The sequence below is a fragment of the Poecilia mexicana genome, unplaced genomic scaffold (genome assembly GCF_051168715.1).
Source record: "Poecilia mexicana isolate PSO_F unplaced genomic scaffold, ASM5116871v1 scaffold_9, whole genome shotgun sequence".
Taxonomy (NCBI): Eukaryota; Metazoa; Chordata; class Actinopteri; order Cyprinodontiformes; family Poeciliidae; genus Poecilia; species Poecilia mexicana.
In genome coordinates, this window is record NW_028263378.1 from 16,875,116 (window position 1) to 16,902,087 (window position 26,972).

At 39.8% G+C, this 26,972-nt stretch overlaps 3 protein-coding genes across 3 annotated transcripts; 2 read left to right on the forward strand and 1 right to left on the reverse strand.

Moving 5' to 3' along the window:
• Positions 1 to 22: 22 nt before the first annotated feature.
• Positions 23 to 5,275, reverse strand: tchp (trichoplein, keratin filament binding). Its single transcript, XM_014988038.2, has 13 exons — positions 5,177 to 5,275; positions 4,650 to 4,844; positions 3,434 to 3,644; positions 3,290 to 3,346; positions 2,893 to 2,961; positions 2,424 to 2,597; positions 2,055 to 2,167; positions 1,903 to 1,969; positions 1,645 to 1,817; positions 1,166 to 1,247; positions 901 to 1,086; positions 669 to 812; positions 23 to 576 (listed from the first exon to the last, which is right to left on the reverse strand). The coding sequence occupies exons 2-13, from the start codon at positions 4,838 to 4,840 to the stop codon at positions 544 to 546; spliced, it is 1,500 nt and encodes a 499-aa protein (XP_014843524.2). The 5' UTR covers positions 4,841 to 4,844; positions 5,177 to 5,275; the 3' UTR covers positions 23 to 543.
• A 1,297-nt stretch (positions 5,276 to 6,572) lies between these two features.
• On the forward strand, positions 6,573 to 11,193 carry gltpa (glycolipid transfer protein a). The gene is made up of 5 exons (XM_014988072.2): positions 6,573 to 6,746; positions 9,113 to 9,171; positions 9,252 to 9,385; positions 9,499 to 9,649; positions 9,731 to 11,193. The coding sequence occupies exons 1-5, from the start codon at positions 6,644 to 6,646 to the stop codon at positions 9,911 to 9,913; spliced, it is 630 nt and encodes a 209-aa protein (XP_014843558.2). The 5' UTR covers positions 6,573 to 6,643; the 3' UTR covers positions 9,914 to 11,193.
• Positions 11,194 to 12,192: 999 nt separating this feature from the next.
• On the forward strand, positions 12,193 to 26,716 carry trpv4 (transient receptor potential cation channel, subfamily V, member 4). The gene is made up of 17 exons (XM_014988059.2): positions 12,193 to 12,481; positions 13,322 to 13,403; positions 14,189 to 14,652; positions 15,066 to 15,241; positions 17,904 to 18,056; positions 18,878 to 19,018; positions 20,326 to 20,624; positions 21,771 to 21,947; positions 22,035 to 22,193; positions 22,713 to 22,808; positions 22,908 to 22,981; positions 23,256 to 23,421; positions 23,503 to 23,569; positions 23,667 to 23,956; positions 24,240 to 24,367; positions 25,112 to 25,233; positions 25,339 to 26,716. Exons 2-17 carry the CDS (start codon positions 13,395 to 13,397, stop codon positions 25,434 to 25,436), a joined length of 2,619 nt encoding a protein of 872 aa, XP_014843545.1. The 5' UTR covers positions 12,193 to 12,481; positions 13,322 to 13,394; the 3' UTR covers positions 25,437 to 26,716.
• The last annotated feature ends 256 nt before the right edge of the window (positions 26,717 to 26,972 follow it).

The following is a 26,972-nucleotide window of genomic DNA, read 5'->3' on the forward strand; positions in this document are numbered from 1 at the left end:
CAATAGACAAATGTACCAGATGTTTGACTTCATTTCTTTTATTAAAAAAAGTCTATAAAACAGAATAGAAAATCCGCCACTCTACTACAAAACTCTAAAAGTGCAAAACAACAAACAATGAGCCCTTCAAAAACAGCAAAACATCAACATTATGATGGCACTCAACATGTTCTCCATCAAAAGGCACTAAAAGAGAGAGATTTCCTTTTTTTTTCAAATATCTAACTAAAAGTCCTTTGTGCAAAAGGTGCTGACAAAACACAGCTTTAGTAGAGGATTGTCCGATTAGCTGTGAATTCTTTGTTTTGGTGTTTTGTGTTGATTTGAAGAATCACAAAGGAGGGCCATAAAGAAAGCTTCATCTACAGAGCTTTGGATTTACTTTGAATTTTTCCCCTGTCTGTTAAACATCAAGGAGGAAAGAGAGAGGACACCTTCATTGATCACACAGTTGATCTTGGACATGAGGTTCTATAAAACATTTAAGACGGATACTTCATTAGTACGAGTCTATCTGTGCTGGAGTTTGGCTGTCTATGCCGGCTACGTCCAGGCTGATCGAGGTTTGCTGTAAATCTGAAATGAAAAAGGTGAAATTTAACATCCAGGATCAAATTGGATCTTTCTAAATTTAACACTTAGAAATCAGTTTACTATTCCTTTCTTACCTTTTCTTGGTAACCTTGCTCAGCCATCCTCTGCATCTCAGCCTTAAGGTCTTCCTCTTCGATTTCAATGGCCTTCTTTTCCTCTTCCTCCTTCTGCTGTTTCCTCCACTGCTCCTCCAACTGCTCTTGTTCTTTCTGCTCCACCTACATCGAACACATAAACCCAACTCAACAAACGGCTTTACAACAATTCTGTAAAAGCCAACAAAATAGTTGTGCCCTACGCTCCAACCTGAGCGTTCAGCTCCTGCATCCTGGCTGTCCTCTGGTCTTCTTCAGCCTCTTTTTCCAGACGTCTGAGCTTCTCCTCCTGCTCCAGCACCCGGATCAGCTCCTCCCGTTTCTTCAGAGATTCCTCTTGAGCTTCGCGGTTCTTCAGCATTTTCAACTCCAGCTGCTGCTGCCTCCCAGCAAGCACCTTACAGAGAAAACAAAACATGGCATTGACTTTATTATTCTTTATTATTTAAAGTTTTAGTCATTCAAAACAATTTTACCTCACGCATGAGTCGTTCTCTGGCCTTCTTCTCCCTCTCCCATTGGACCTCACGTTTCTCCCAAACACGCTGAGCTTGTTCTCTGAGTGTACGTGTGAAACATTAGCATACATGTGAAGTGCAGGGAGATTTCTGCAGATTCACATTGAAAAGGACTAGAGCTGTTTGTGTCACACGGATTGCAAGAAAAAAAATAATGCTGTCTGTTTAACACTGTCGGTTTTAAGCAGCCTGTTGCATTGCTGGCTTCAGCAAACAGAAAAAAAAAACAAAAAAACATTTTAGCTCTTTTATAAATTCTGTGTTTAAGGAAAGAAAAATGAACCTAACGGACGTGTGCATGTATATATATTCTTTTAATCAATTTTGTGAATCAAATGCAGAAATTTAGCAAATATCAATGTAAAACAGTTGCAACAAGAAGCAGATGGCGGTGTTTTGTAAACCCTCCTCCGTGTTTACAGAATCTGGGCACTGACCTGTGCAGGAAGTCAAACTCGGCCTCCCTCTGGCGCTCCAGCTCAAGCTGCTCTTCTATCACAAGTTTCATCCAGGCAGCGCTGGCGGCCGCTATCTCCCTTCTCATCATCTGCAGCCTTTGTTCCTCCTTCTCTTCTTCCATCAAGGCCGCCAGAATCTTACGGTCGACCTCCTGGGGTTCGCAAAGATTCTCAAGTTAAAGCAATGCCAAAGTGGAACATATTTGAATCAGCTAACTGCTGGTAAAGCACATTCACCAGTTCCTCTTGGATTTGTTGGGCTCTCCTCTTCATCTGAGCGCGGTACTGACGAATCAGAAAATGGCTGTGGTGGAACGACAACCAAATGAGCTCCGCAATTCAAACGTCATCCGTCATGAAAGGATTGTGGTTATTTATCAGAATCCTACCCCATTTCATGTTTCTGCTGCCTTTCCTCTGTCTTCTTCCTTTCCTCCTCCATCTTCTCCAGCTCCCACTGCTTGACCAGCAGCGCCTCCTGCTCCTTCTTCAGACGAGTGGCCTCAGGGAGACAATATGTACAACTTAGGAAGCAGGCTTTACACCATGACCTTTACCATGTTTCAGAGGGTGCACGAGATCAAACTTTTACCTCACCAAGAAAATATTTTTTTAATGCTTAATTTCTGTTTAAGTTTTGTCTTTTCACAGATAAAGAAGAAATAAGATTTGACATTAATTTGTAAACATCTCTTCATGCAGAAGAGGACATTTAAAGGGATTTTCTGTGTTTTTGTGATTGCAGGTTTTTGCAGTACCTCCTCCTCCCTCATTTTCAGTTCTTCCATCTGTTTACGGAGCTCTTCTGCACTCTTCCGATCCTCTTCTCTCTTCCTCTCCTCTGCTCGCCTTATCCTCTCCAGAGCTTCTTTTCGACTCCTCTCGTACTCATTTTCAAAGCGCGTCTTCTCCTCCTGCTCCTTCACTTCGTTCTGCATGTTTGATGAGACAGGTGTCAAACTTTCTTAATTATATGCCATGTTGAGGAGATTTAACCTGAGTAGATCCCAGACGTGATACTGTGCTCACAGACTGCATAAGTGCTCCTCAATTAAAAATTTATTGTCCCACAAATAATTGATGAGGTAAACAGAAACGGACCGATTTAATGACTGGCTGCTTTTATGTGGCAGCGGTGGGCTGTAGTAAATAGCTTCTTTAAAGGGTGTTGATTAACATGAGCATAATTTAGGATATTTCATCTGACGGATGGGCTATTGAACTTACCTGTTTCTTCTCGGATATCTGGCCCTCCCATTGGCTGACAACATGATCTTTATGCAGTTCTGACTCGACCTGCAAACACAGCGAAAGAGTGAAGTTGTGAAATGACACTGACCTGTTGAGGACAGGAACACCGGGGTGTTTTACTGTTTAAAACCCTGGACTCAGGCAGGCACAAGTCATGGAATCTGTGCCTCACGAAGGGGATGAAGTTTCAGGATCAAATGGACATCTGAACAAAAAGTGTCTGTTTTCCCCAGTTGCTGGATTCGCCACACACACACGCACGCACGCACACAGCGTGGTCATGAGATCTTTGAAGCCATTTAATCATGCCACCACCTGTCTGTCTTTGAGGTCATTTTAGTCACTTTTCCATGAATAGTTTAAGCATGCCTACCTCACGCAGGGTATGGCTGTTTTTCTTCCAGTGCGCTTTCAGGAGTTCCTCCGCAACCTGAGAGCACAGAGAGCAATTTATAGTATGATATCATGCTCACTTTTGATGAAGAAAAAAAAATGCTACACTATTAAGAGTATTTACCTTTTTCCTTCTTTCCTCTCTGGCTTTACGAAGTTCTTCAGCTCTGTCCACCTTCTGACTCACCACTTGGCTTTTGTCAGGGACTAAAGCTCGCAGTTCTGCCTCCAGTTGGTCCTGCTCCTCTTGAAGCATGGCCCTGAGCTGCCTTCTGCGCTCCTCCAGTCTGATTTTCTTTTCCTCCTTCAGTCTCTCTCTATGGTATGCTGTCATACTGGCAACAAGTGAAAAGCCCCCCACAAAATTAAACATTTTCTCCCATCTTTGTCTGCAGATACCGAGTGAGGCAGCATTGAAGACAAATATTTAAACTATGAATTATGTTCAGTGGCTTGCATTAGAATTCATTGTCCTTGAATTTTCCCTCATCTTGTGACGTTCTAAGCACAGATTTTATGTGACAGGCCTACACATATGAATGCATAATTGTGTGGTGGAAAGAAAATTACATCACATTATTTCATATAAAAATCTGAAAACTGTGGCTTTCATTTATATTTATCACAGTTTATCTTAAAAAAACAAAAAAAACAAGGGACGTTCAATCAACTGGCTTCTGAAGTTATCAAATTAGAGTCGACTTGTGTGTAATGTGATCTCAGTACACAGACAAACAGCATCATAAAGACCAGAGAATACAGGAGACTGGTCAGGGAGAAAGTGTGGAGATGTTTAAACCAGAGCCGTAATATACAACAACATCAGGAGTCTTGAATAATCTCACAGGGCGATGAACCACTGAACCGTAAGAACCAGTCGTTTTCCAAACAACTTCATCATACTTCCAGTAACAGTGACCTCTCCTGGTGAAGCGCAAGACCGCAGGTCAATTTGGCAGACTGGCTGGTGGACAGGTTTAAATTACACACACAAACACACACACTCATCTCAGTGAGTTGTGTTGCACAAACTACTACACCTTTGTGGAAAATACCTTTTTTGTTCACAAGAATATCTCAGTAAAATACATTGTAATATTTGAAAGGCGACAATTGTAAGAAATCTAAGAGGTTGTTAAAATACTCAAGAAACTAATTAATTAATGGTCTTTTTGATGCCTGGTATTGCGTTTAAAATTTAAAAAGCTACTGAAAATGTCTGTCAAATAATGTGAACTGTGCTGTTTCTTGACTGTCCTGTTGATTTATTCATGAGTTTGTTGGTCTAAGCTTTCCTGGCGCGGTTGCTGTGCAGGCAGCTCCTGCCTCTGACCCTTTACCTCCGCTGGAAGGATTGACGGGAGCTCCACGCCGCCTGCCTCTGGATGTTGACGCTCTGCTCCTTGAAGTACCGAGCGTGCGAAGCCCACTGCTCGCGCCACCGATCCTCCTGAGCCCGTTGCCGGGCCAGCTGGTCGGCCATCCTTCGCAACCGATTGGAACCATGAACGGAGAAAGTCGGAAAAGCCATCGGTCTGAAACAAAGATAATTGTGATTTTAAAAAGAAACCAGAAATCGTAACAAACTTGGGAAATTACAGGACGAGGGAAGATTAAAGTCTATGCAAGGCAGAAAGGTTTAATAACACATAACAATAATTAACTATTCATTCACTTGTGTTTAAAATGCACTATGAACATCTAATGCAGCTCCCACCAGAGGTTTGCAGTTCAAGCCCGTGTACTGTATGAACACAGACGACTGGATTGATCCAGAAACACTATGTTTATTATTATATTAGCGGAAAGTTGGTTGTATTTAAAATTTTTTATTAGAAGCATCATATCACATTTCAGTAAAACAAACCTTGACGAAATTCTTCAACGTCTCTCCGCCTTTATGTCATCCAACCGCTCACAGGTTTCCTTAGTTACCAAAACACTTCCTGTACTACGGAGAGAGTGAAGGACCAAATCAGTCCACACTGAGAAAATGCGACACGATTTTCATTATTCTTGAAATCAGAAGCTGATTTTTAAGCACGTATGGTGCTTATTTAAGAGGGAAACAGATATTAAGCTAAAGCAAAGATAAAATTACACCAATGTAGGGATCTGAGTTAGAGATGTCCATTTTACAATTTTGATTATTATATAAAACACGTCTTCTTTGTTAACAAAAAAAAGAAGCATTTTCAAAGCATGATGTTGTCAACACAACGTTTCTGAGTAATGGTGTTAGAACATCTTGCAGGTAGGTCAGAAATTTTGATTTTGGTTTCATCGGATCATTTTCTTACACATTTTGCAGACTGAACCTCTTTTGCTTTCTTCAACAATCTTTTTCATTACAAATTGCTTCTCCTCAATGCAACACTCCTACTACCAGGCTGCATAGCCACTGCCACTGATGTTCTATAACACACATTTGAAGGGCTTTACAGAGCATTATTATCTTAAGTTTACCTTACATACTGGTGCACTCTAATTAACTAAATCATTTTTTAATGCGTCGTGCTGCAATGTGTTTTATTTACGGGTATCAGAGAAAAGGTAGCACAATGCTACCTAGATTTTTTAGACTTTTTAAAAACATGTATTGGTTTTCTTCCACTTTACAATTTAGTGCAACTTTGGGTTGACCTTTCACATTAACACTGAAAAAAATGCATGGATATTTGAGATTGTCAATCACTTTCATGGTGCCTTCCAAAGTCTTTTAAAATATTTTTGTACTGTCGATTTGCACTGTAGATCATTTTAAGCCACCCCTACTGAAACTGACAGACAGGAGGACCCTGTAGATTTTTGTGCTATTCTTTCCATCAGTTTTTATTGTTGATACTTTTTTTTATTAATTATCTAATTTTGTGATTTTTGTTTTACAGCTAGAGTGAAGCTGTCTTGCACTATTGGTTTTTATTAGTTTGCAACTAATTAACATAAACGGATATGACTTGATTTAGATCCTTCAAAGACCATTGAGAACTTGTGACAAAAATTCTTAAGGAAACATAAAAAGTAATGAGGGATGTTTCAACACTTAAACACAAAGTTGTACATAAAGAAAGGTTTCTTTGCATTGGATGCGTGTCTCAATTGCCCAGATCTCTTAGTAACCAGCTGATCACATGAGCAGGCCAGCAGCTGGATGTCCCTCAATGACCTGGACTCATTGTAGGTAACCTGAGTGTGTGTGTTTCTAGATCTGTGTGTGTGTGTGTGTGTGTGTGTGTTGATTTTCCTTCTCGTGGTGTCTCGGTGAATCTGTAGTAGAGAGTTTGGCAGACTACTGCTTTCATTTCAAAGCTAACAGTGCATCCACACCAAAGAGATGGCTCTGCTGATGGAGCACCAGTTCAGGCAGCTGCCAGCTGACAGACAGGTGGAAACCAGACCGTTTCTGGATGCTGTGTCGTACCTTCCAACTTTCTTTGGTAAGTTTAGCTCCGTTTACTCGGTTTGCTGTAGAAGTTTCTTAGCAAATAAATGAAAAACTGCATGAAAAGCGTTTTTTTTCTTTACATATTCCATGACCTATTGTATTCAATTTCTATAACAGAAATAAAGTGACAATAGATATTAGGGATAAAGGCTCAGAAATGTGTAAATTCCGCAAAGTGCTAAACTGATTTTTTAAAATGCAAAATTTATGTCAACATTAGCACTTTAAGGCCGCTAACTTGAAAGACATCGATTACAAACAACCTGAGGAGTTTGAATCTGTTGTAACAAATCCCCAAAGTTTACACCTACAATGCTTCTCTTTCCAAATGATAATCTGGTTTGGATCGTGTTTCTCCCCATCAAGTTGTCCACAATCCTTCAGCATGCATAATTTAATCCACTGGCCTGGATTTTGAGTTGTGAAAATTGATTAGTACGGTGTTGAGTTGCTCTGGCCCATTCAGCAGCGGCACGGAGCAGCGGTGCATCTTTGTGCGACTTCATTCTGTATTAATATGCTAAAGTCCTTCCATTGAATTTGCCACGTGAAACCCTTGAGATGAAACAAGTCCGACGCCACTATTAAACTCTTTCCTCCGCGTCGCTATTGTTTTTCCTGACCTAGAAACGTCTGGGCCAACTTTCCTACAAGCTATTAAGGTCTGGCACACTGCTAGGACAAATTCATTCAAGTGTCTGTCTAATTAGACTTGGCTGTGAGGACGGGGGTCGATTAAATTCTTAATTGTTCCTTTAGTTTTGCCCAACTCGCTCTAATTACTTTGGTTTTAACTATTTTAAAACCATTATTTTTTGAGTCAACAGACTTTTTTTTTTTTTTTAAATCTAGTATAAAATGTATGTTTTTCAGTATTATAAAAGGTTTCTTCCTGTGATAAGACGTGAAATAGCAGCGAATGAATGCCACACAAGAGGACATCTCTGAAGCTAGATATGTTGCCATCAGTGTTGAGGTGATGGGATCCATAAATGTATATGCAATAGATGACAGTCATGACTAGTTCCCACCAACAGCTCAAAGGTTGAAAGAGGTCCAATGTGTCAGCAGCTAATCGAGTCCTGGCCTGTTGACCTTTACCACATGTCTTCCCTCTGTCTCACATCTTGCTTTCCTGTCTGACCACGCTCAGAAAAACCCTTAGAAAAAGCTGAAAAAGTAGAAATTGTCATCTTTAAATAGCAAATGAAGACCAAGTCTGCTTTGTATAATATTGTGCATTTTATTAAAGATGTTAAGTTGACCATTACATCTGCGCTAGAATCAGGTGGTCAACCAGATGTTGGGAGTGAGGCGATGAAAGAAGGTGACTCAGATAACTCAGATAAAGTGAGTCTGGGGCACTGAGTGGCAATGGCGCAGTGCAACAGAATAGAGATGGAGGAGACTTTTGCACTTACTATTCTCATTTCATGGACATTAAAACACAAATTTCATGAAAGGGTGAGAAGTGGAACAAAATTTAAATGTGTGCCCCTCGCTTAGCTTGTCCTCTTGTCAAAAGTTTCACAAGAATCCATATCAGCTTCCATCTTATCTCATCCATCAGTATTTTTCCTTAGCATCTCAGCTGTTTCTGTGTTTTTATTATATTTTTTTATATTTATTGAGATATACTTATTCATTCTCATTTTAGTCAATTATTTGACGTACCTTTGAGAGTTGCTTTTTTATTCTTTTTTACTTTGTTGTGCTGTTTTTGTGTGCACAATGACAATAAAAGGAACTTCTGATATCATAAAGGCATTGTCATTTTGGTGACTTTAACTGTTAGTAAAGAGTTCATAGTTCCCCATTTATAAGAAGAAGTTTGAATTTCCTGAACATGCAAAATTCAAATGCAACTTAGTTTGAAATAGGTTTAATAATGACCATGTGTAAAAAGTCCTGGAGGTTACAGTACATTCTTCAAACATGAAAGTCCAAATTTGATGTGGATCAAACAGAACTGGCTCTGAAGCCTCTGAATTCCAACTTGGAAAGTTAGAGATCTAAGACCCATGCTATGTTAAGATTTGATTTAGCTTTTGCTGCAGGTATTAACTATTTATTAGCACTTCTGATGGTTTGTATGTCATTAAACAGTGGCACACTTAGAAAGAAATTATCATCTTGGATTCCTCAACTTTATTAGTGCCTTTACAGTCCAGAAATCCTGTAATTTTATTACTTTCAGCAAGAACTTCTGAGACAAATCAAACTAAGCATGAATCAGTTTTTTAAAGATGAGAATGCTTCTTTTAAAATGTATCGCTTCACCCTTAACAACCTAAGAAATGTTTTGATTAAATTGGTGATTTTGTTTTAGTCCTTAAACATCTCTCGCTCCATCCTCAGACTGCCTTGGCCCAACTATTTTTGCGCCAATAAAATCTGATATATGCGGCAACATCACAGTAAGTGTAATTTATGAGTTCACTGATGTGGCTACATTTTACAGCAAAGTTAAAATGATGTGCACTGTCTTAACTGACAGAAGATCAAGGCAGTTTATGATACCAACCCTGGACGCCACAAGACGCTTCAGATGCTTCTAGAGGCAGAGAAGGAAATGCACGGAGGTGATTGGCCTAAAGTTGGAGCAACACTCGAGCTTATGTGGCTCAAAAGGTCTCATTATTTTTTTTAATATTTCTTTCAGTTTTGTGTAACTCGAAATGATTTTTCTTGTTTTCAACCTTTGAAAATCCATAAACACTCATGCCTGGTCTCTGTCTCTCCAGATGTCTCAGATTTATCCAAGTGTTCCTGCAGAGCCTGGTGGACGGGGAAAAGGACAGCAGCAACCCCAACCTCATCCGAGTCAATATCACCAAAGCTTATGACATAGCCCTGAAAAGGTATCATGGGTGGTTTGTTCAGCAGCTCTTCAAGGTCAGTTCAGGATGAGGAGTTTTGCTATGTGTGAATCAAATGCATGAAGCTGAGCCTAAATATGACTTTTCCTCTTTTTAGGCAGCTCTCTATGCCGCTCCCTACAAGACAGATTTCCTGAAGGCGCTCTCCAAAGGTCGAGATGTGAAGGAGGAAGAATGCTTGGAAAAAATCAGGAAATTTCTCATCAACTTCTCTGCCACTGTGGATGCTGTTTATGACATGTTTAGTAGAATGAACGCTGACCTGGACTACAAGGTGTGACGATGCGAGTCTTCGTTGGGCTGTTGCATCATGGCTTCCTTTCATTGTCACAGGAGAAGTCCATCTTCAATCTGCTATTGTTTTTAAATAAGAAAACATATAATTTTCTGTATCTTTGGGGGAACTGAGAAAAGGATCCACCTACCGTAGCATCCTACAGTAATTTAGGATTCTAAAAAATCCTCACAAATCCACCAAACCTTCATCATAATGTTCTGCGCTGTTTGTTTTTGTCTTCTGGTGCATTTCGTTGACTGTTTACATTTTTTAAAGAAATGTCTAATATCGATCATCCATCTTTGTCCTAAATAGACAGCATGTCTCATTAAAGTGGCCCTGTTACTTTCATCTTTGTGTTTCTTTTATGTATATTGACTTCTATGTATCTCTTTTTCCCTACCCACAGCACTTACTTGGACAACAAGTAGTTCTTTGTAGATATGCTGTATAGATAAATTGACCTTGACTTCATGGGTCAGTATGTGTGAACAGGATGGCCAAACTGAGAGAACAATGATATTTCTGGAAGAGGACAAACTTTTCCTGTTTCTTGAAGAAACATGAAGAGGGAAATCCAGTTGCTTTCTATTTAAGTTCTTTGGATTATTTCCACTTGGCTGACTATGAATGAACACTAACATATATTCCCACAAGATTTCCACAGTTTTTTTTTTCACCTAGTTCTCAGCTGTAAGAGGAACAAGAAGAATCTTATTCCTCTTTGGTTTCAGTGTGAAAGGAGAGCACGCCTTCTTCTAACTTTTGCCAGAGTCTAGTTTTCTCCTGCCTGTTGCTACAGTGTTTTTATTAAGGATAGTGCATTTGCTGACAAATATGAATCTACTTTGAAATTGCCTTTTCTAATTTCAGTTCAATTTTATTAAATTAACATATCACATTTTAAAGATATTCCTACACGACTTTTTGTTTTCATTATTATTTTTTATGAAAAATACACTAAAGTAAAGTTCATGTATCTTTTTCTTCTTTGCTCAAATTAATGTATGCTTTTTTTCTATTTTTTTTTTCCAGTGGTCAGCCTATGAAGTCATTCTAGGTCATTTTGTTTCATTGTCATACATTTTAGAGGAGTCCTTGAGGCTAGAAACTTATAAAGAAATGTGTTTCTGAGATTGTTTCTAGTCACAAGTTCAATGGAAAGAGGACAGTTATTGAGTGTACACAATAGAAAAAAAAGATGACAAATGAATGACTGATGACCAAATAAGAGCAATGTCTGCAAGCTGTGTATAAAGAGACAACTAAGATTGCGTATGCAGCCAACACACTGATTTACATCCACACTTGGATGCATTGTTTCAAAAACTTAGAAAGTCATGACTGAGTCTCATTAACATGCTTACAAATAAAACCTTAATGTACATTTGTTTATATTCTCTGCAGAAAAAGCTTTTCAGTTAGATTTTTGTACTAATAATAAATGCTCTCTTTAGTTGAAATATTTAAAAACAAAGCCGACACTGGTACCTGACCTTCCTCACACTCCGTAGAGGTCAGTGGTAAAACTAGGTTAATATTTTACAATGAAGTACCTCTGAAATCCAAGGAACTGTCAGGAGAAAACAGTGTTTAGTTTGGGTTTCTGGACAAACCTGTTTTTCGTTGGTGTATGACAACAAGTGATCCCTTCTGACTTCCCTCTGTGAATTTGAATAGGTGAGAAACATATCACCATTTGTGAAACCACATAAAGGCCATAACTAAATTTACTTTGTTTACAAAGTAAAATTACAAAGTAAATTTACTTTGTTTCAACAAACCTCTTAGAGGATGACACTTTTATCGTAAAGTAGCTTGAAAAGTCAGGGAACTGTGAGGAATTGACTGGTGTTTGATTTGTGTCTCTGGTGGAACCTGTTCTTTTTTGTGTGTGTGCATGATTTCCCCTTCAGGGTTAAGGTCTGCTGGCCTGCCACACCCTGCTTGTAGACCACCCAACTCTGTGTTTTCAAAAGGTGAGAAACATGCCACTATTGTGATCATATTCATTTTTACTAAGATGCAGATGACTAATAACCTCTGCTCTTTTTAAGTTTAAGTAAGGACAAATAAACTTTAAGTAAAGTGGCCACGCTAAAAATAAATAAAACATTCCAGGTTTTTACTATAAGACGTAAGTTACCTCAACGTTGGCGTTGCACCGTCAACTGTCCCAACTTGTCTTTGTGTTTCCAGGAAAAAGGAAAAGATTTCCAAGGATGATACCACTGCGGCTTTGTACTGTAGTCTGCCTCTAGTGGCTGTAAGTGGTATTGCACCTCATACTTCCGCGGTCACTGCTTTAGGCAAGGTGGTGGCCACGTCTGTCCCACCCAAAATCAGTGAAAGCATCCGTTGTTCGGCTGAGGTCTGCGGTGGCTGGACTCATGTAGCAGGCAGCACTGTGGTCTAAGTTTAAAACATTTGGTTGGAGACACATTGGAAGCAGGAGCGAAGGACCGGGAGGGATGGACGGGAGAGAGTAAATAAGTTACAAGAGTTTTGAACTGTGAGACAAAGCGGATTGAATTGTTTGAAGACGAGAAATATGGATCAGCAGAGTAAAAGGTGAGTTGCCTCATACTTTCTACCTAAAGAAGCTTGAGGAAATTGTGTATTTTGACTCAACATTAGTGCACAAATTGGTGTTCTGATGTTATAAGTTAGTCTCTAAATTTTAACCCCCACACTGAGACTCATATCTTAAAAATTCAACCAATATCGCGCTCCTTTCAATTTGGTACATTTTAATAGAAGATTCGAGCCTTTGGTGTGTCGTTTTAACACAGAAACTACATGCGCACATCCTCCTGATAATGTGGACAATGTCACATCAGCAGTGTCAGGCAGGGACACTATCACCAGGAAACACTAGGATCTCCCACTTTCTAACTGTGTTCCTCTTCCTGGACCCAATATGAGTGTTGTGTGTAGCTTACGTATTTTAATGTCCCGTCCATCACTTTAAAACGTTAAGCACACACCGGGTTCTTCTTGCCTTTACAAAAGCCAGCTATTCAAATGCCTGCTGGAGTGTAAAGGTATTATAATCCCTTGTGTCAGACAGAGGTTGTAAGTCATTCGTCTTCCTTTGTTGGATCCCAGAGCGAGTGTTTGTGTTGCTCTTTTACCGCCAAAAGTCAGCTTTGATAGGTTGCTTTGGAAAATTCACAATGACATCATGCTGAGCTACAAATCCCAGTCTTCCTGGTTTATTACAGTGATATTTTTATGTGTTGTCTTTTTGTCTAAACATATGAAGGTCTGGGCTTATCATGGTTTTAGCATAAGTCTTTGTGCGGTTTCCACAAGTCTTAAATGTTTGCATCAAAGTTCCTTTGCAGTCCTTTACACACAATTTTTTTTTTCCATCAGTCTATATTACCATTTTGTTGTCATTTTTTGCAGGTTGCCCACGTGCTGCAGTATCATTTCCAGTTTCTTCTGAAGTGAAATTTTGCACACCACTGCGATAAAAGGCATGAATGAGGTACAGAACAGTTAAAACTCGGTTTTCTACAGAAGACTGAGTTTTAACTTATTCTAATTTTAAAATGACAAAAGGTCCAGTTTCTTGTCAATTAATCAAAAGCAGTTTTTATTGGGCTTTGATGTGATAGATCAAAAAATTGTTTTAGAAAGTAGAAAGGTGCACAAAATCTGAAAAGTGTGGTGTGCTTTTGTATTCAAAACAATTTACCCTAACAACTTTAAATAAGATTCAGTGTAACCAATTGCTTTTAAAAGTCACCTATTCCACTTTTGCACAATATTATATGAGTGTAAACAATACTCCTCTCCAAATGCCTCACAGGTTAATTACAGAACACGAGTGAACAAACGACATCAAAGAGGAACACAGTCAGGGAGAAGTGGATACGTTTTAATGCAGATTGAATATCAATGCATGCCACAGTTTTTAGGTTTTAATTTGTAAACAAATATGAAAAAGCATAAGTTTTTTTTACATCTCAATTGTACATGTTAATCTGTTTATAAAAAAAACTAAATAAAATTCATTGATATTTGTGGTTGTTACGTAAGAAAATGCAATAAGATTTATAGCAGAAATAAATAGAAAAAGCACACATAGCCATTCTTTTTATTTTAGTACATGTAATTTCATTTTAGATTTTTTTTTTCCAATAAATGATGCAGGATAGTCATGACAGAAAAAAAATAAAAATAAAGAAAAAGCACTACAGAGAGAAGAAATATTTACTTGTGTTTCTGGTTAAACGTTTCCCCAACATTTTGCCATTGTTATCGTTCCAGGGCCGCTCCGCTCTGCTCAGAAGGTGCCACCTCGTCTTGTCCAAGGCGGACACCCTCGGCGCTCCTTCTGCCAGAGCTGCTCCTTCTGAGGACGCTGGAGATGGTGCGACCACTCAGGCAGAAAATGATGCCGCCTTCCCACTGTCTGAACTCTCAAACCTGTTTGAGAGCGAAGATGGCTCCCAGTCAGCACAGGACACAAGTCTGGATACGACTCTGGAGCAGGCTCAGCCCGGCGTCCAGCCCGGCGGCCAGCCCTCAGACGGCAGACAGAACCTCAGGATGAAGTTTCAGGGTGCATTCAAGAAGGGCATAACAAACCCAATGGACCTGCTGGAAACCACCATATATGAGTCTAATGTGGTGCCAGGACCTAAAAAAGCCCCCATGGACTCCCTCTTTGACTATGGCACCTATGAAGATACAAGCAATCAGAAGAAACGCAGGAAGAAACTCCCAAGAGGGTGAGACTTCACTGTCTCAGTGTGTTTCCTTCATTGCTTGAACGAGACGTTCGTAAACTGTGCAAACTGGAAAAATGTTGTCAGTATGCACACACACACACACACACTTTGTGTCCGTTCTTGGCCTAACAGAGAGTATGTTGTTTGATCCTCTGTAGCCGTTGAGGTAATATTTAGGCTAATGCTTTTTCCTGGTCGTCATCATACACCATACACACAGAGAGGTGCATTTATCAGAGCACTCAGCAGTGCTGGTGTTGCTTAAAAGGTCATTTGTCTCACTCAAACCCATTTCATTCATAATTTCTATGAATGAACACTAGATAAAACTGTGTATTCTTCAGTAGTCGTGTTATATGACAGTGAAAACAGCACGAGAAGAAGCATTAACCTGTGTTTCTGTGTCCTTTCAGTAAAACGGAGATGTCTTTTGACGAGAGTCAAAGCACCAACCAACCAAAAGTTCTGAAAACATTCACTCGCTTCACACTGTTCGATTGTGTGTCTCGTGGAGACCCAGAGGCCCTCGAGGGTCTGCTGGAATACCTGCAAAGTCAGGAGAAGAGGCTCACAGATGAGGAGTTCAGAGGTGAGTCCTTCTGATCTTCATCTCTTGATGATCTCCTCTCTGTGGCAGTCTGTCCTTCCCTTTAAACTCTTGAACTGTGGTCCCCTGTGTGTCTCTTCTGGTCTCACTGTTCCTAGCTGCTCTGAGAGGATGTGAGAGGGATAAGGTGGAGTGATGGCAGCCTTTGTCCTGTTGAGGTCAGGCCAAATAGAAGCTTCCTGTGTGTCTGAGAAGTTTTCTCAAGCTTATAACAGGGTGTGGAGAGAAATCACAGCAAACTGCTGACATCCTCATGGAGATAAATATAGCTGACTGACTGATAGCTAAAGATGAAGGGTTCGTTTCACTTTACAAAGCTGGGAAGCATTTTTTCCCCCCTTTGCAGATTTCTTCTGTTTTTGCCTTTTCGTCTCTCTTGCACGTTTTAGATAATCAAAGAGGTCTTATGACTAAATAAACATAATCTCAGTAAATGCAAAACACATGTTTGAAACCAAGATTTCACTAAATCAGTGTTTCTCAACCCTGGTCCTCAGCGCCCCCCTGCTCTGCATGTTTTAGATGTGCCTCTATTCCAGAACAGCTGATTAAAATGATTGCATGACCATCAAGTACTGCAGAAGCCTGTAAATCACCCAGAGATACAATTCAGGTGTGTGTCAGAAGGGAAATGCCTAAAACATGGAGGACGGGGGGGCAGTGAGGAGCAGGGTTGAGAAACATTCAGAGGTTCTTTTGATGTTGTTTTGTGACCTCCTGGATGAATTGTTGACGTGCTCTGGGAGTCATTTTGGTAGACTGAGCCCTTCTGGGAAGGATAAAGACTGTTCCATGTTTTCTCCATTTATGGCTACTGACTCTCGCTGTGGTTCATTGGAGTCTACAAGCCTTCAAATGTCTTTGTAACCCTTTCCTGACTGATAAACAGCAACGTTTCTGTTCTAAAGACACTTAAGAGTGTTAGCCAACTTCCTGTTCAGTTTAAGACGTTTCTTGATTCTGTTTGTCTGGCAGGAATCAGGCATGGGTTAAATTTACCAGCTACACCCAATTAGATAGACAGATATTTCATGACATAATATGAAACACGAGGAAATGACGGAAAATCTAAACAAGAAATCTATATGGAGTGAATATCTACACCACTGAATATTAACCTGTTTGTACTGTGAAGCTGGGACTTGATACTTCACATGATCACCATAGACCTCTTTCTCTCTTCCTTTATTGTCAGCAATTTTCCTTTTCATATACATGATTAATTTATAATCACCAGCAGGTTATACACCCGCCAGGGTGCTCTGGCAGCTATATAGTGAGAAATCACGTGCCTTTATAACATGCAAGCTCAGTGACAGCTGAATCCAGCAAATTAAGAAGAATGTATGAAAGCTACTGATATCAACAAACAAGAAAAGCAACAATGATGTGAAGACATGAAGGGAAATGTTATCTGAGAGGATTAGCTCAGAAACTTAACCTCCACCCTAAACCGGGACCCTAAAAATGGTGTGTTGAGTCCGGTCTACCTGTAATTTACCACAGTGGTGACTGGCAGTATGTGCCAAAATGGTAAACTCTGGCAGCCTTCAGGTAAACATTGTAAAGTGGTGCTCTGGTTTTGATTAGCATTATTACTCCAGTGCTGGCAGGTGTTCCCATTCCTTTTATACAAGCAATTATGTAACCAGGATACTTATATAATAGGCAGCTATTCAGTTCAAGTTTCACTTCCCTGTAAATAAGTCAGTTTTTTGCTCTAGAGCATTTAGCTTTAGAATAGAATAGAATACATTTTATTGTCGCCAAGTGGTGAGATTCAGGTGTGAAAAACATAATGATACAGAAAGGGCAAAATTATATAATAGCATACTCTGAACCAAGGAATGTACAAATGTGAATGTGTGTTTGTGTACTACAAAGAACAAACTACAATATATGAAAATAAAAGCTGTGCAAATAACAGAGATGTGCAAACGCAAGTAGAAATGTTATTTAAATATGAGTAGAACTGTAAACACTTATTTAGTTTCATGGGAGAAGTGATGGTTATAGAGTCTAAGAGTTGTTGGGAGAAAGGATCTCCTCTAACACTCATTTGTGCACCTATAACGCAGCACCTTATAGAACAGTAATGTAAATGTCAAAATGTCTTTCTGAGGATACTCACAAGTTGTTTTTCCCCACCAAAACATGTCATTTTGCCCTTAAAAGTCACTTCAGCGCTATTTGGATTGTAGTTAGAAGTGAAGTGAAAATACTCAGACACTCTGTCCTTCACCTGGCTCAGATACAAGAACAATAAAGCAAATTATTGGTAAAGGACTGGATGTTCTTGTCAGATAAACTTTAAACAACAGCTGGAAGTACCTCTCTGTCTGACTGCTGAACAGCTGACTGAGTTGTTACTTTTAGTCAATGCATGTTGGACCTGCTTTTCTCAGTTTTTAGAGAAATCTCTTCATTTCAGTCCAGAATTCCTGATGTTTCTCAATTATGCAGCACAAACTGATTCTAAAGGCGAGATTGTCTCTGGTGGGTGACGACAAACAAGTCCTCTCTACATCTGCTGACTCACTGTGATTCCTGAATAGAGATTTCAGGAACCACTCCTTTTCTTTTAAACACTATTTTTTGTAAAATAGACTGAATTAGGGGTAATTGTCTTTATAATCTTTCCCAGAGTTATCCACTGGAAAGACGTGTCTTCCCAAAGCCCTGCTCAACCTTTACGGTGGTCGGAACGAAACCATTCCAGTGCTGGTGGACATTGCAGAGAAGACGGGAAACCTCAGAGAGTTTATAAACACTCCCTTCAGGGACGTCTTCTACAGAGGTAGGGAAATAAGATCACAATATATGTTATACAATATGTCTGTAGTCATCTTTTTTCATCTGTAGTTGTAACTGTTAGAAACTCACTGTTCATTACATAGCATCCTTCAGAGTATTATAATCTGAGAAGTGTAGTGTTCATTTGTGTTCATACCCTTTGACTTTGAAATCCCTAAATAAGTATCAATGCAACCAGTGGCCGCACAGAAGCAACCTCGTTAATAAACAGAGCCTTTCTGTATATGAATGACTTTCCACATAAATGCAGATGTTCTGTGAAGGCCCCAGAGGTTCGTTAGAGAACGTTTGGGACCAAACAGCATCGTAAACACCAAACAACACAGCAGACAAGTCAGGGAGAAAGCTGTGAAAGAGATTAAAGGAGGGTTAGATTATAACGCAACATCACAGGCCTTCATGTTATGGAATTACATCAAACCTACCACGACATGGCTGGGACAAGGTGACTGTTTAGGTGACAAGCCACAGCGGTCAATTACAGAGCACAGTACCAAATGTATGGTATTCTGAATAGTCAGTGTATATAGTCAGTCAGATTTCTCTCTTACTTACACCATCAACTTTACAAAGACGCATTTCCCAACACTCACGTTGTGGAGCTGCACTGCAGAGTTGAAAATCTTTTCCTTGCTCAACTGTTCTTGCAAAATTTCTGTCAACAATGCAATTGCCTACATTGTGTAATCAAGTCTTGGAAAAGGCCTCGGTTTAGGTGATATGTTTTCAATTTACTGCAACGTGAAGCTGTGTTATGAAATGGTTTGAATGGCAACAACTCCTGCAGCTGTCTTCTGTCTCCAGGCCAGACGGCGCTCCACATCGCCATCGAGCGACGCTGCAAGCAGTATGTGAAGCTGCTAATGGAAAAGGGAGCAGATGTCCACGCTCAAGCCCGGGGACGCTTCTTCCAGCCCAAAGATGAGGGCGGCTACTTCTACTTTGGTAAAGCCACTTTTTTGCCATCAAGAAGCAGACATTGTTGTACTTCTGTATTTTCAGTCTTGTAACACCTCATTCTGACTCTCTGGTTTTTATCTTTGCAATAATGTGCTGTTCTTGTAATTTCGCTGTCTCATTTCTTTCTCTCTCTCTCTACCCATTTTGGTTACACGGTTTTTAATTCACGTCTGTGTTTTGAATTACTTTCCGAAGTTGCTGGCAGCGTTGAAATGTGAAAGCATGGAAAGTTTTTTTTTCCAAGACGCAGATGCCTTCGCTGCCAAAAAAAAGTGACATCAGAACCCCACCCTCTTTTTATGTTGAATGTGGAAGATTTTGGCAAGAAGAATGTGGACAGGATACTCCACCACACACCTAAATGTTTTTGAAGTATGGTACGAGAATTTGCTACTTAAAATGCTCCAAAAACATATAAAAAGACGAGCATTATGTTTTACTGAGACAGTGAAAGATGTCTGTGTTCTGCAGTTTGGAAACGTAAACATCCTCTCCTGGTAGGAAGAACCTCTCTGACCTTAATGCAGGCAGGACAAACAATTAGAGGTGACTAAGCTCAATGGCGCCCTCTGCTGGCTACAGTGAAGATTTAACCTCAGTCATTACTATCGAAGCTCTTGGAATATTTGCTTCATTCCTTTATTCGTGACGAAATAAAACATTCATTAACAATCGTCGTAAAGAATCAACAAGTCTTTCTTTAAAGTAGAAAAATTGTAAGTTTTTCTTACTCTTATAATATTTTACCTTTTCTTAAATCTAAATAACTTTTCCGATTAAAATCAAGTGCCATATTCCTTTTTCAGCACAGAGGTGAGGATTTCTATTTCCACTTAGCATGGTTGTCATTCCCCAATCCCAGCGTGTCCGGGGCACAGTGTGAGTAATTTGCTGCGGAGCTTTGCGGTGAGGTGAACAGGAACCTGGCAGGGCTGTTGGCTAATGGGATTTAGGCTCACGCTAACTCTCTGCATGCACCCGTGCAAATCCATGAAGAGGAGCGTTTCTATGTGAGGTGACAAAGTAATCTGTCACCCATGGCAACGGCTCATTTTCAGCAGCTGCCTTTGGCACTCTGGCCCCTCTGCGCCCCTCCCTCGAACAGCCACTAATTGTGCAGCTTTCATGCAGAGGATTTAAGTCGGATCTGTGATCCGTGTTTAGTCTGCTTTGTGAAAAACTACAGATGCCAGCTACGGCTCTTAATTAACCCTGCTATTCGTGTTTTTTTTTTGTTGTTGTTGTTTTTTTAATACGTTCAATCTGAAGCAACTGTTTCCGTTCCCCTTCAGGTGAGCTTCCCCTCTCTCTGGCTGCCTGCACCAACCAGCCTGACATAGTGCACTACCTGACAGAAAATCCGCACAAGAAGGCCGACCTGCGGCGCCAGGATTCACGCGGAAACACTGTGCTGCACGCGCTCGTGCACATTGCTGACAACACCAAGGACAACACTCGTTTCCTCACAAAGATGTACGACCTGCTGCTGATTAAGTGTGCCAAGCTCTTCCCAGACTGCAACCTGGAGACAATACTCAACAACGACGGGATGTCACCCCTCATGATGGCCGCCAAACTTGGAAAAATTGGGGTAGAGACATTCACCGTGTCATTCGATCCTCATGCATCCTGTCTGTATTATTAAACATAGAATAGAATCGAATAGAATCGAATAGAATAGAATTGTTGTAGTGTTCCCAGTCTACCTGTAATTCAGTGAAGAATGAAGGCTTTAAGTATGACTTGTGACTTATCATTTAAATTGCTATATTACTGTCAGGACGTAGTTCAAACATTGGGAATTCTGCTCTTATTCTGAGGAGCTTTGTTATTTTGATGTCCAGGGTGTCAACACTCCTCTGTCAGCCATGCAATGATCGTGCAAGTCTCACTTTTCTCCTCATAACCGCCCCGTATTTACGTCCTGTGAGGGTTTCATTGTACTTGAAGGTGAAACAATATCACACCAAATTTCTTACCCAGAAGACATTTGGATCAGGCTCCAAGAACAAAACAAGTCAGTGTTTAACCTAAATATTGTGGTTAAACCATCTGGATGCATGTTTGGAGAGAGGAGGCATTGATTGAACAATTAGACTGATTGTTGGTGGATATTCACAGACATTTTGTACAGAAAAACAAAACAAGCTAAGACCACTGTAAAAGTATGCACTTTCTAACTTGATAGACTTTATGCTCACAAACACACAGTCGCCCCAAAGGTCTAACAGTTGACTCTGCATAAACTCTCTGTCCTAACCAATGTTGTGTTCTCCAGATCTAATCTAATTCTGGGGGAAACCTGTTCAACAGAGGTTTTTTTTTTTTTTTTATGAAAAATGTTCATTGCTGTTTGCTTCCAGAGTGTTACCTCATATGTATCGCATAGAGGATCTTTGCTTTATCTTTTTTTAATCTTTTTTCTGTTGCCAAAGAGCAACTGCACATTTATTTGCCATAGATCCGTCAGAAAGGCCTTTTTTTTGTCCACAGTCATACAGACTGACAGATTTAAAGATGATGGCATTATAGGTGCAACATTATCATCCATAAATACAAAAGTGCTTCCTCTTTTAGAGGATATGTGTTTTAAAATGGTCTGCTTAAAAAAAACATCTAAAAGGCCAGTTGTGATTTATGTTTCTTATTTTCAAGATCGTTTTTCTCTCTCTAAAATATGTTTGAGTTTTAAATTAAATCTCAAAGTCTAGAACTCAGTTCCCCTATATCCCTGTAGGTTTTCCAACACATCATTCGACGTGAGGTCAAAGACGAAGAAGTTCGTCATCTGTCACGTAAATTTAAGGACTGGGCTTACGGTCCGGTGTACTCCTCCCTCTACGACCTGTCCTCATTGGACACATGTGGAGAGGAACCATCTGTGCTTGAGATTCTAGTATACAACAGCAATGAGGTAAAAAAAAATAAAATAAAATAAAAATCCCAAGAATATTTTATTTGCATCTGGAAAATGAAGGGGGTTAGTTTAATTTTTCTTCAGAACCGCCACGAGATGCTGGCTGTGGAGCCCATCAACGAGCTGCTGAGGGCCAAGTGGCAGAAGTTTGCTGCTGCCACGTTTTACATCAGCGTGGTGTCCTACCTCTTCTCCATGATCATCTTCACCTTGGTGGCCTATTACCACCCAACAATGGAGGAGGTCGGTGTGAATTTAACGCAACGTTGGCCACGTATACTTGGCTTTATTTTATTGGTTTCTATGTAACACAACATCACCCCTGCCTCAGAGCACGATGCTGCCACCCACATTTTTTTCCTGCTCTTTCTGTGATACTGGTGCTGTTTTTATGCCAATCATGCTGTTTGCAATTGTGGCCAAAACATGAAAGCTTGCCTTCATCTGTCTATAACAAACACTCACAGAAGGCTTATGAAGACTTGACCCTTGCTTCGATATTTTCTGAAAGAGAATGAGCACCTGTCCTGTAAAATTACTCCATAGCTCCTAGTTAAGGAGAAAACGGAAGAGTCCTGTCAAATCTCTCATCTCTGAAGGCATTCAGCTGCCACATTAAACACAAAGACAAGCTTAAGAGCTTTATTATATATAACTTTTGAATGTGTGTGAGTTTAAGTATAATTTTGTCCTGTGTGTCTTTGCAGTCAATCTTGACACCGATTTAACTAAACCCTTTTTTTTGGGGGGACATTTCTTTAGCCGCCTCCTTACCCCTACAAGACGTCGTCTGACTATTTACGGATGGCTGGAGAGATTATAACACTGGCATCGGCGATCTTCTTTTTCCTCACAAATGTAAATTATTATACCTTATTTATTCCCTGTAGTCACTGTGTCATTAATCCATCATGTAACAATGTGTTGCTGATGAAATGCTTCCGTGCGTCTCTGCAGGTTAAGAACGTCCTCCTGAGAAAGTGTCCTGAGGTGAAATCTTTAGTTTTTGATGGGTCCTTTCAGCTGCTGTAGTAAGTCTCTTTCCCCCATCTTTGTACCTCCTCTTGTGTCTCTCTAAGACTTTTATCCAAGGCAAATTTAACATTCTCTTAATTAAGTCACCCACTTAATCACTTAATCACTCACATTTCTTGGCGTTGTTTTTTATAGTACCAAAGATGAGGATGTGTGGCATCAGTTCAACGCGTGTTGATTTGAATCATCGGCTGCGATGCTGATATTTTAATAAGCCGCGGCTCCATTTCATTGACGACATTAAGAAATCTTTCCCTCCTATTTGTCCAGCTTCATCTACGCTGTCCTGATCATCGTCACTGCTGCTCTCTACCTGTCTGGCATCAAAGCCTACGTCGCTGTGATGGTGTTTGCACTCGTCCTGGGGTGGATGAACACGCTTTACTTTACCAGAGGCCTGAAGCTCACTGGTACCTACAGCATCATGATTCAGAAGGTCAGATGATGAACTCTGACACCTGACTGAATGCTCTGCACTTTGTGCATAACTTGACTTTTCTTGTTTTTTACCTTGCAGATTCTTTTCAAAGATCTGTTCAGATTCCTGCTCGTCTATGTGCTCTTTATGATCGGTTATGCTTCAGGTGAGCTAAGAGTTAGCCTCCCTCCATAGCCACTCATATTTAGCTTCATGCTTCTGGACCGACATGTAAAGAGTCCTACTCTGTTTCCGCCCTGCAGCCTTGGTGTCTCTGTTGCCAGTTTGTCCCACGGAGTCTGCTAAGAACTCCACCACCTACTGCAGGAACCCAGACACTTTCAGCACTTTCCTTCTGGACCTGTTCGAACTGACTATCGGGATGGGAGATTTGGACATGATCCACAGTGCACTATACCCTGGAGTTTTTCTCATCCTCTTAGTCTCCTATATTATCCTCACCTTCGTGCTGCTACTCAACATGTTGATTGCCTTGATGGGGGAGACGGTGGGACAGGTATCCAAAGAGAGCAAGAAGATCTGGAAACTTCAGGTGACAGCTTTTATTCCAACCTAAATCTTTTTTCTTTTTGTAATTGTTCGATAAAAAAGAGGATTCTTGCAGAGTGATTTCAGATATGCTTAAATCCCCCCCCCACCCAAAAAAAAAAAAAAAAGAATTCCTGCTGACAAAATCCAGCTGAGATAGCAAACTTTTACACTATGAAATCCAAATTATCTCCCCGAAAGAGCAAACGTCACTGTGATGGACGAACTTCAGAAAAATATGCCAAATTAGCTGAAAGTTCCTCAGATTGAACTTACTTTACTTGCAGTGGGCAACGACTATCTTGGACATCGAGCGCGCGTTCCCAGTGTGCGTTCGCAAGTCTTTCCGAGCCGGGGAGATGGTGACTGTGGGGAAGAACCTAGATGGTTCACCAGATCGACGGTGGTGTTTCAGGTATTACTGGGACTCCGGACCTCTTCATACAGCCCCATGATGACCACCAGCCATGACAAAAAAAAACTCCTAATGTATTCACACTCAAAAAATTTATAATTTTAATTAAAATTATTATTTTACAATAATAATAAATAAATAAAATAAAAATAAATACAATTATTTTATTTATTAAAAAATATATACAATTATTGTATTATGAATTAAATACAATTATTTTATAATTTTATTTTATAAGTTTTTTTTTTTTAGGTTTTAAGTGACAAACCAGCACAGAATTGTGGAGTTTAAGAAAAACGATGAATGATTTTCAAAACGTTTACGAATGAAAATCTGAAAAGTGACAAAAGGTTTAGGTCTGGACTTTGACTGGACCGTTCCAACACATGAATATTCTTTGATTGAAACTGTTCAAGTAAAACGTTCTGATCACTGCATAAAGTCTTTTAGTATCTATTTGTATTACAATCCCACAGCATAATACCACCACACTCTGTTTTATTTTGTAGATTTCATGTAGTGCAGTTGTTATATTTCTGACCAAAAGCATCTGCTTCCTCAGCTTTTCTGTGTTCACCACATAGCTTGTGACAAAGTGCAAATGGAGCTACTCATTATTTTTGCCATCTTTGTTTCCATTTCTTTTTCTGCTTTAAAATTATTCTCTACTTTTTGGTTAGTCTACAACATAACATGCACAGATCTGAGGCTGCTCTCAGTCAGAACGGTGTGCTGCTCCTTCAGGGTGGACGAGGTGAATTGGTGCCACTGGAATCAGAACCTTGCAATAATCAGTGAGGATCCGGGCAAGACTGATACCAGCCAAACCAACGGGGTGCAGCCAGGTGTCAGAGGCCTGAGGAGAGGTGAGATCCTGACGGCTGTGATTAAATTCATTCCCGTTTAACAGAATCCAGTCGTATGGACCACATGCATGTGTAAGATTGGATTTTTTTTTTTCTCTCCCTCAGATCGCTGGTCCACTGTGGTCCCTCGGGCGATGGAGTTAAGTAGAGGCCCTCGCTCCCATGATCTGGTGGTAGAGATGGAGCCACTGACGCCAAGATAGCGAAGCCTGCAGAGACTCTGTTCATTCTTGTGTCACAGCCGCCGACTCTGGTATTACGTTTCAGGGGAAATTTTTGGTCAATAAGCCTCCCAGTTCGCACATGCCTCACGCCAGAAATTCACAGGGAGAACGTAGAGTAATATAATGTTTTATTTATAAAATAACAGAGGTTTAATCCTGCAAACTGACACTGAGCACACAGTTATAGGTGAAAACAAACCCGGAGATATTGTAACAGTAAATGTTTGCTCTTGGTAGAAGATAAGCTGCAGTTTGTAATTAGTTTTTTTTTTTTTTTTTACTTGTACAGAGGCGTAGGAACCCTAAATCCTTAATGTTCTGTTCAGCTCTGCATGTCAGACAGTAGTGGGCGATCACTCAGGGAAATCAGATCATTTCAGCATTTGGAGTGTTCCTATATTCTGAAAGTAAACAGCTTTATAGCTTTTTTTAATAAGCATAAACGGATTATCACTGCATTAGCACATTTTTATATTATTTTTGCAGCTACGATCACACTGCAAGATCTTTTTTTTTTTCTTTCAAAGCGAGAGATAGCAAGTAGCTTACCTTATATTAGAAACTTTACCTTAGAGACTGTTCTCTACGTGCTGCTTAGAATATTTTGTAGGTGTAAAAGTTTCAGCATATAGGGCCAGGATATATCCAACTTATGCACCATATGTTTTTTAAATCTTTCTTTATATTGTATTAATGAAATGCACTCCCATGAAAAGCACAGATTTGAACTGGCAGCTTTGGCAGAACAGCTGTCAATTGAGCTGAAACAATGCACTATGCCAACTTCTGATGTGCACATTATTACATGAATACAAAGACGTCATCCCGAACAAGATGGGCAGGTTATAGTTGTCAAGCAAATATGCAAATCAAGACAATAGCCCTTCGTGCTGTGGCTTGTCTTTGAATTTGCAGAGTTATTGTTCCTTTGCAGCTGCGTTATTTGCATAATCAACTCTTAGTCCGTACCATTGTATACTTCCCCTCAATTTGCTGCAGCGTTTTCAGTGCAGTTGGCGTTGTGCCCTAAACAGCGTTCTCCCTTTTTTTCCCTTAATGTGCATCGGCTCCATGCAGGGTTACTTGTGCATCATTGTGCTACAGGACATGCGTTTCATTTTTTTACAGGTCCACTGCTGCCTTAAGGTCACAAATCATTGGTCTCTGTTTACATTTCTCCAACATGTCTATGCATTAGTGTATTGTTTATATATTGCCATAAAGAACAGTAAACACTGATGGATTTTATAAACCATGAACTCGAATCTTTATTTGTTTTTGTGCAGATGAAGATTTTTTTTTTTTTATAATCAGAATCTTAAAAAATTACATTTTAAATTAGATATTAGAAAACAATAACAGATACGTGAATCAGAATCCACAATGAAAACAAATTCTGGGAACAATTTTTTTTTTTTTTTAAATATACACAACTAAATTAGATGAAGAATCAAAAAATATAAAAATTGGTTTGCGATTGAGGCATAAAACATTACAACATAGTTTTTAATCAGT

What these genes read in the sequence shown, in the direction of transcription:
- gltpa (XM_014988072.2), top strand. Translation starts at nt 6,644, where the DNA reads ATGGCTCTGCTGATGGAGCACCAGTTCAGGCAGCTGCCAGCTGACAGA. An exon ending in ATATATGCGGCAACATCACA is followed by an intron (nt 9,172 to 9,251) that starts GTAAGTGTAATT and finishes CTTAACTGACAG; the next exon opens with AAGATCAAGGCAGTTTATGA. An exon ending in GAGCTTATGTGGCTCAAAAG is followed by an intron (nt 9,386 to 9,498) that starts GTCTCATTATTT and finishes CTGTCTCTCCAG; the next exon opens with ATGTCTCAGATTTATCCAAG.
- tchp (XM_014988038.2), bottom strand. Translation starts at nt 4,840, where the DNA reads ATGGCTTTTCCGACTTTCTCCGTTCATGGTTCCAATCGGTTGCGAAGG. An exon ending in AGATATCCGAGAAGAAACAG is followed by an intron (nt 2,598 to 2,892) that starts GTAAGTTCAATA and finishes TCAAACATGCAG; the next exon opens with AACGAAGTGAAGGAGCAGGA. An exon ending in AGCAAGGTTACCAAGAAAAG is followed by an intron (nt 577 to 668) that starts GTAAGAAAGGAA and finishes TTTTCATTTCAG; the next exon opens with ATTTACAGCAAACCTCGATC.
- trpv4 (XM_014988059.2), top strand. An exon ending in CAGGGACGTCTTCTACAGAG is followed by an intron (nt 18,057 to 18,877) that starts GTAGGGAAATAA and finishes TTCTGTCTCCAG; the next exon opens with GCCAGACGGCGCTCCACATC. An exon ending in TGTCAGAGGCCTGAGGAGAG is followed by an intron (nt 25,234 to 25,338) that starts GTGAGATCCTGA and finishes TCTCTCCCTCAG; the next exon opens with ATCGCTGGTCCACTGTGGTC.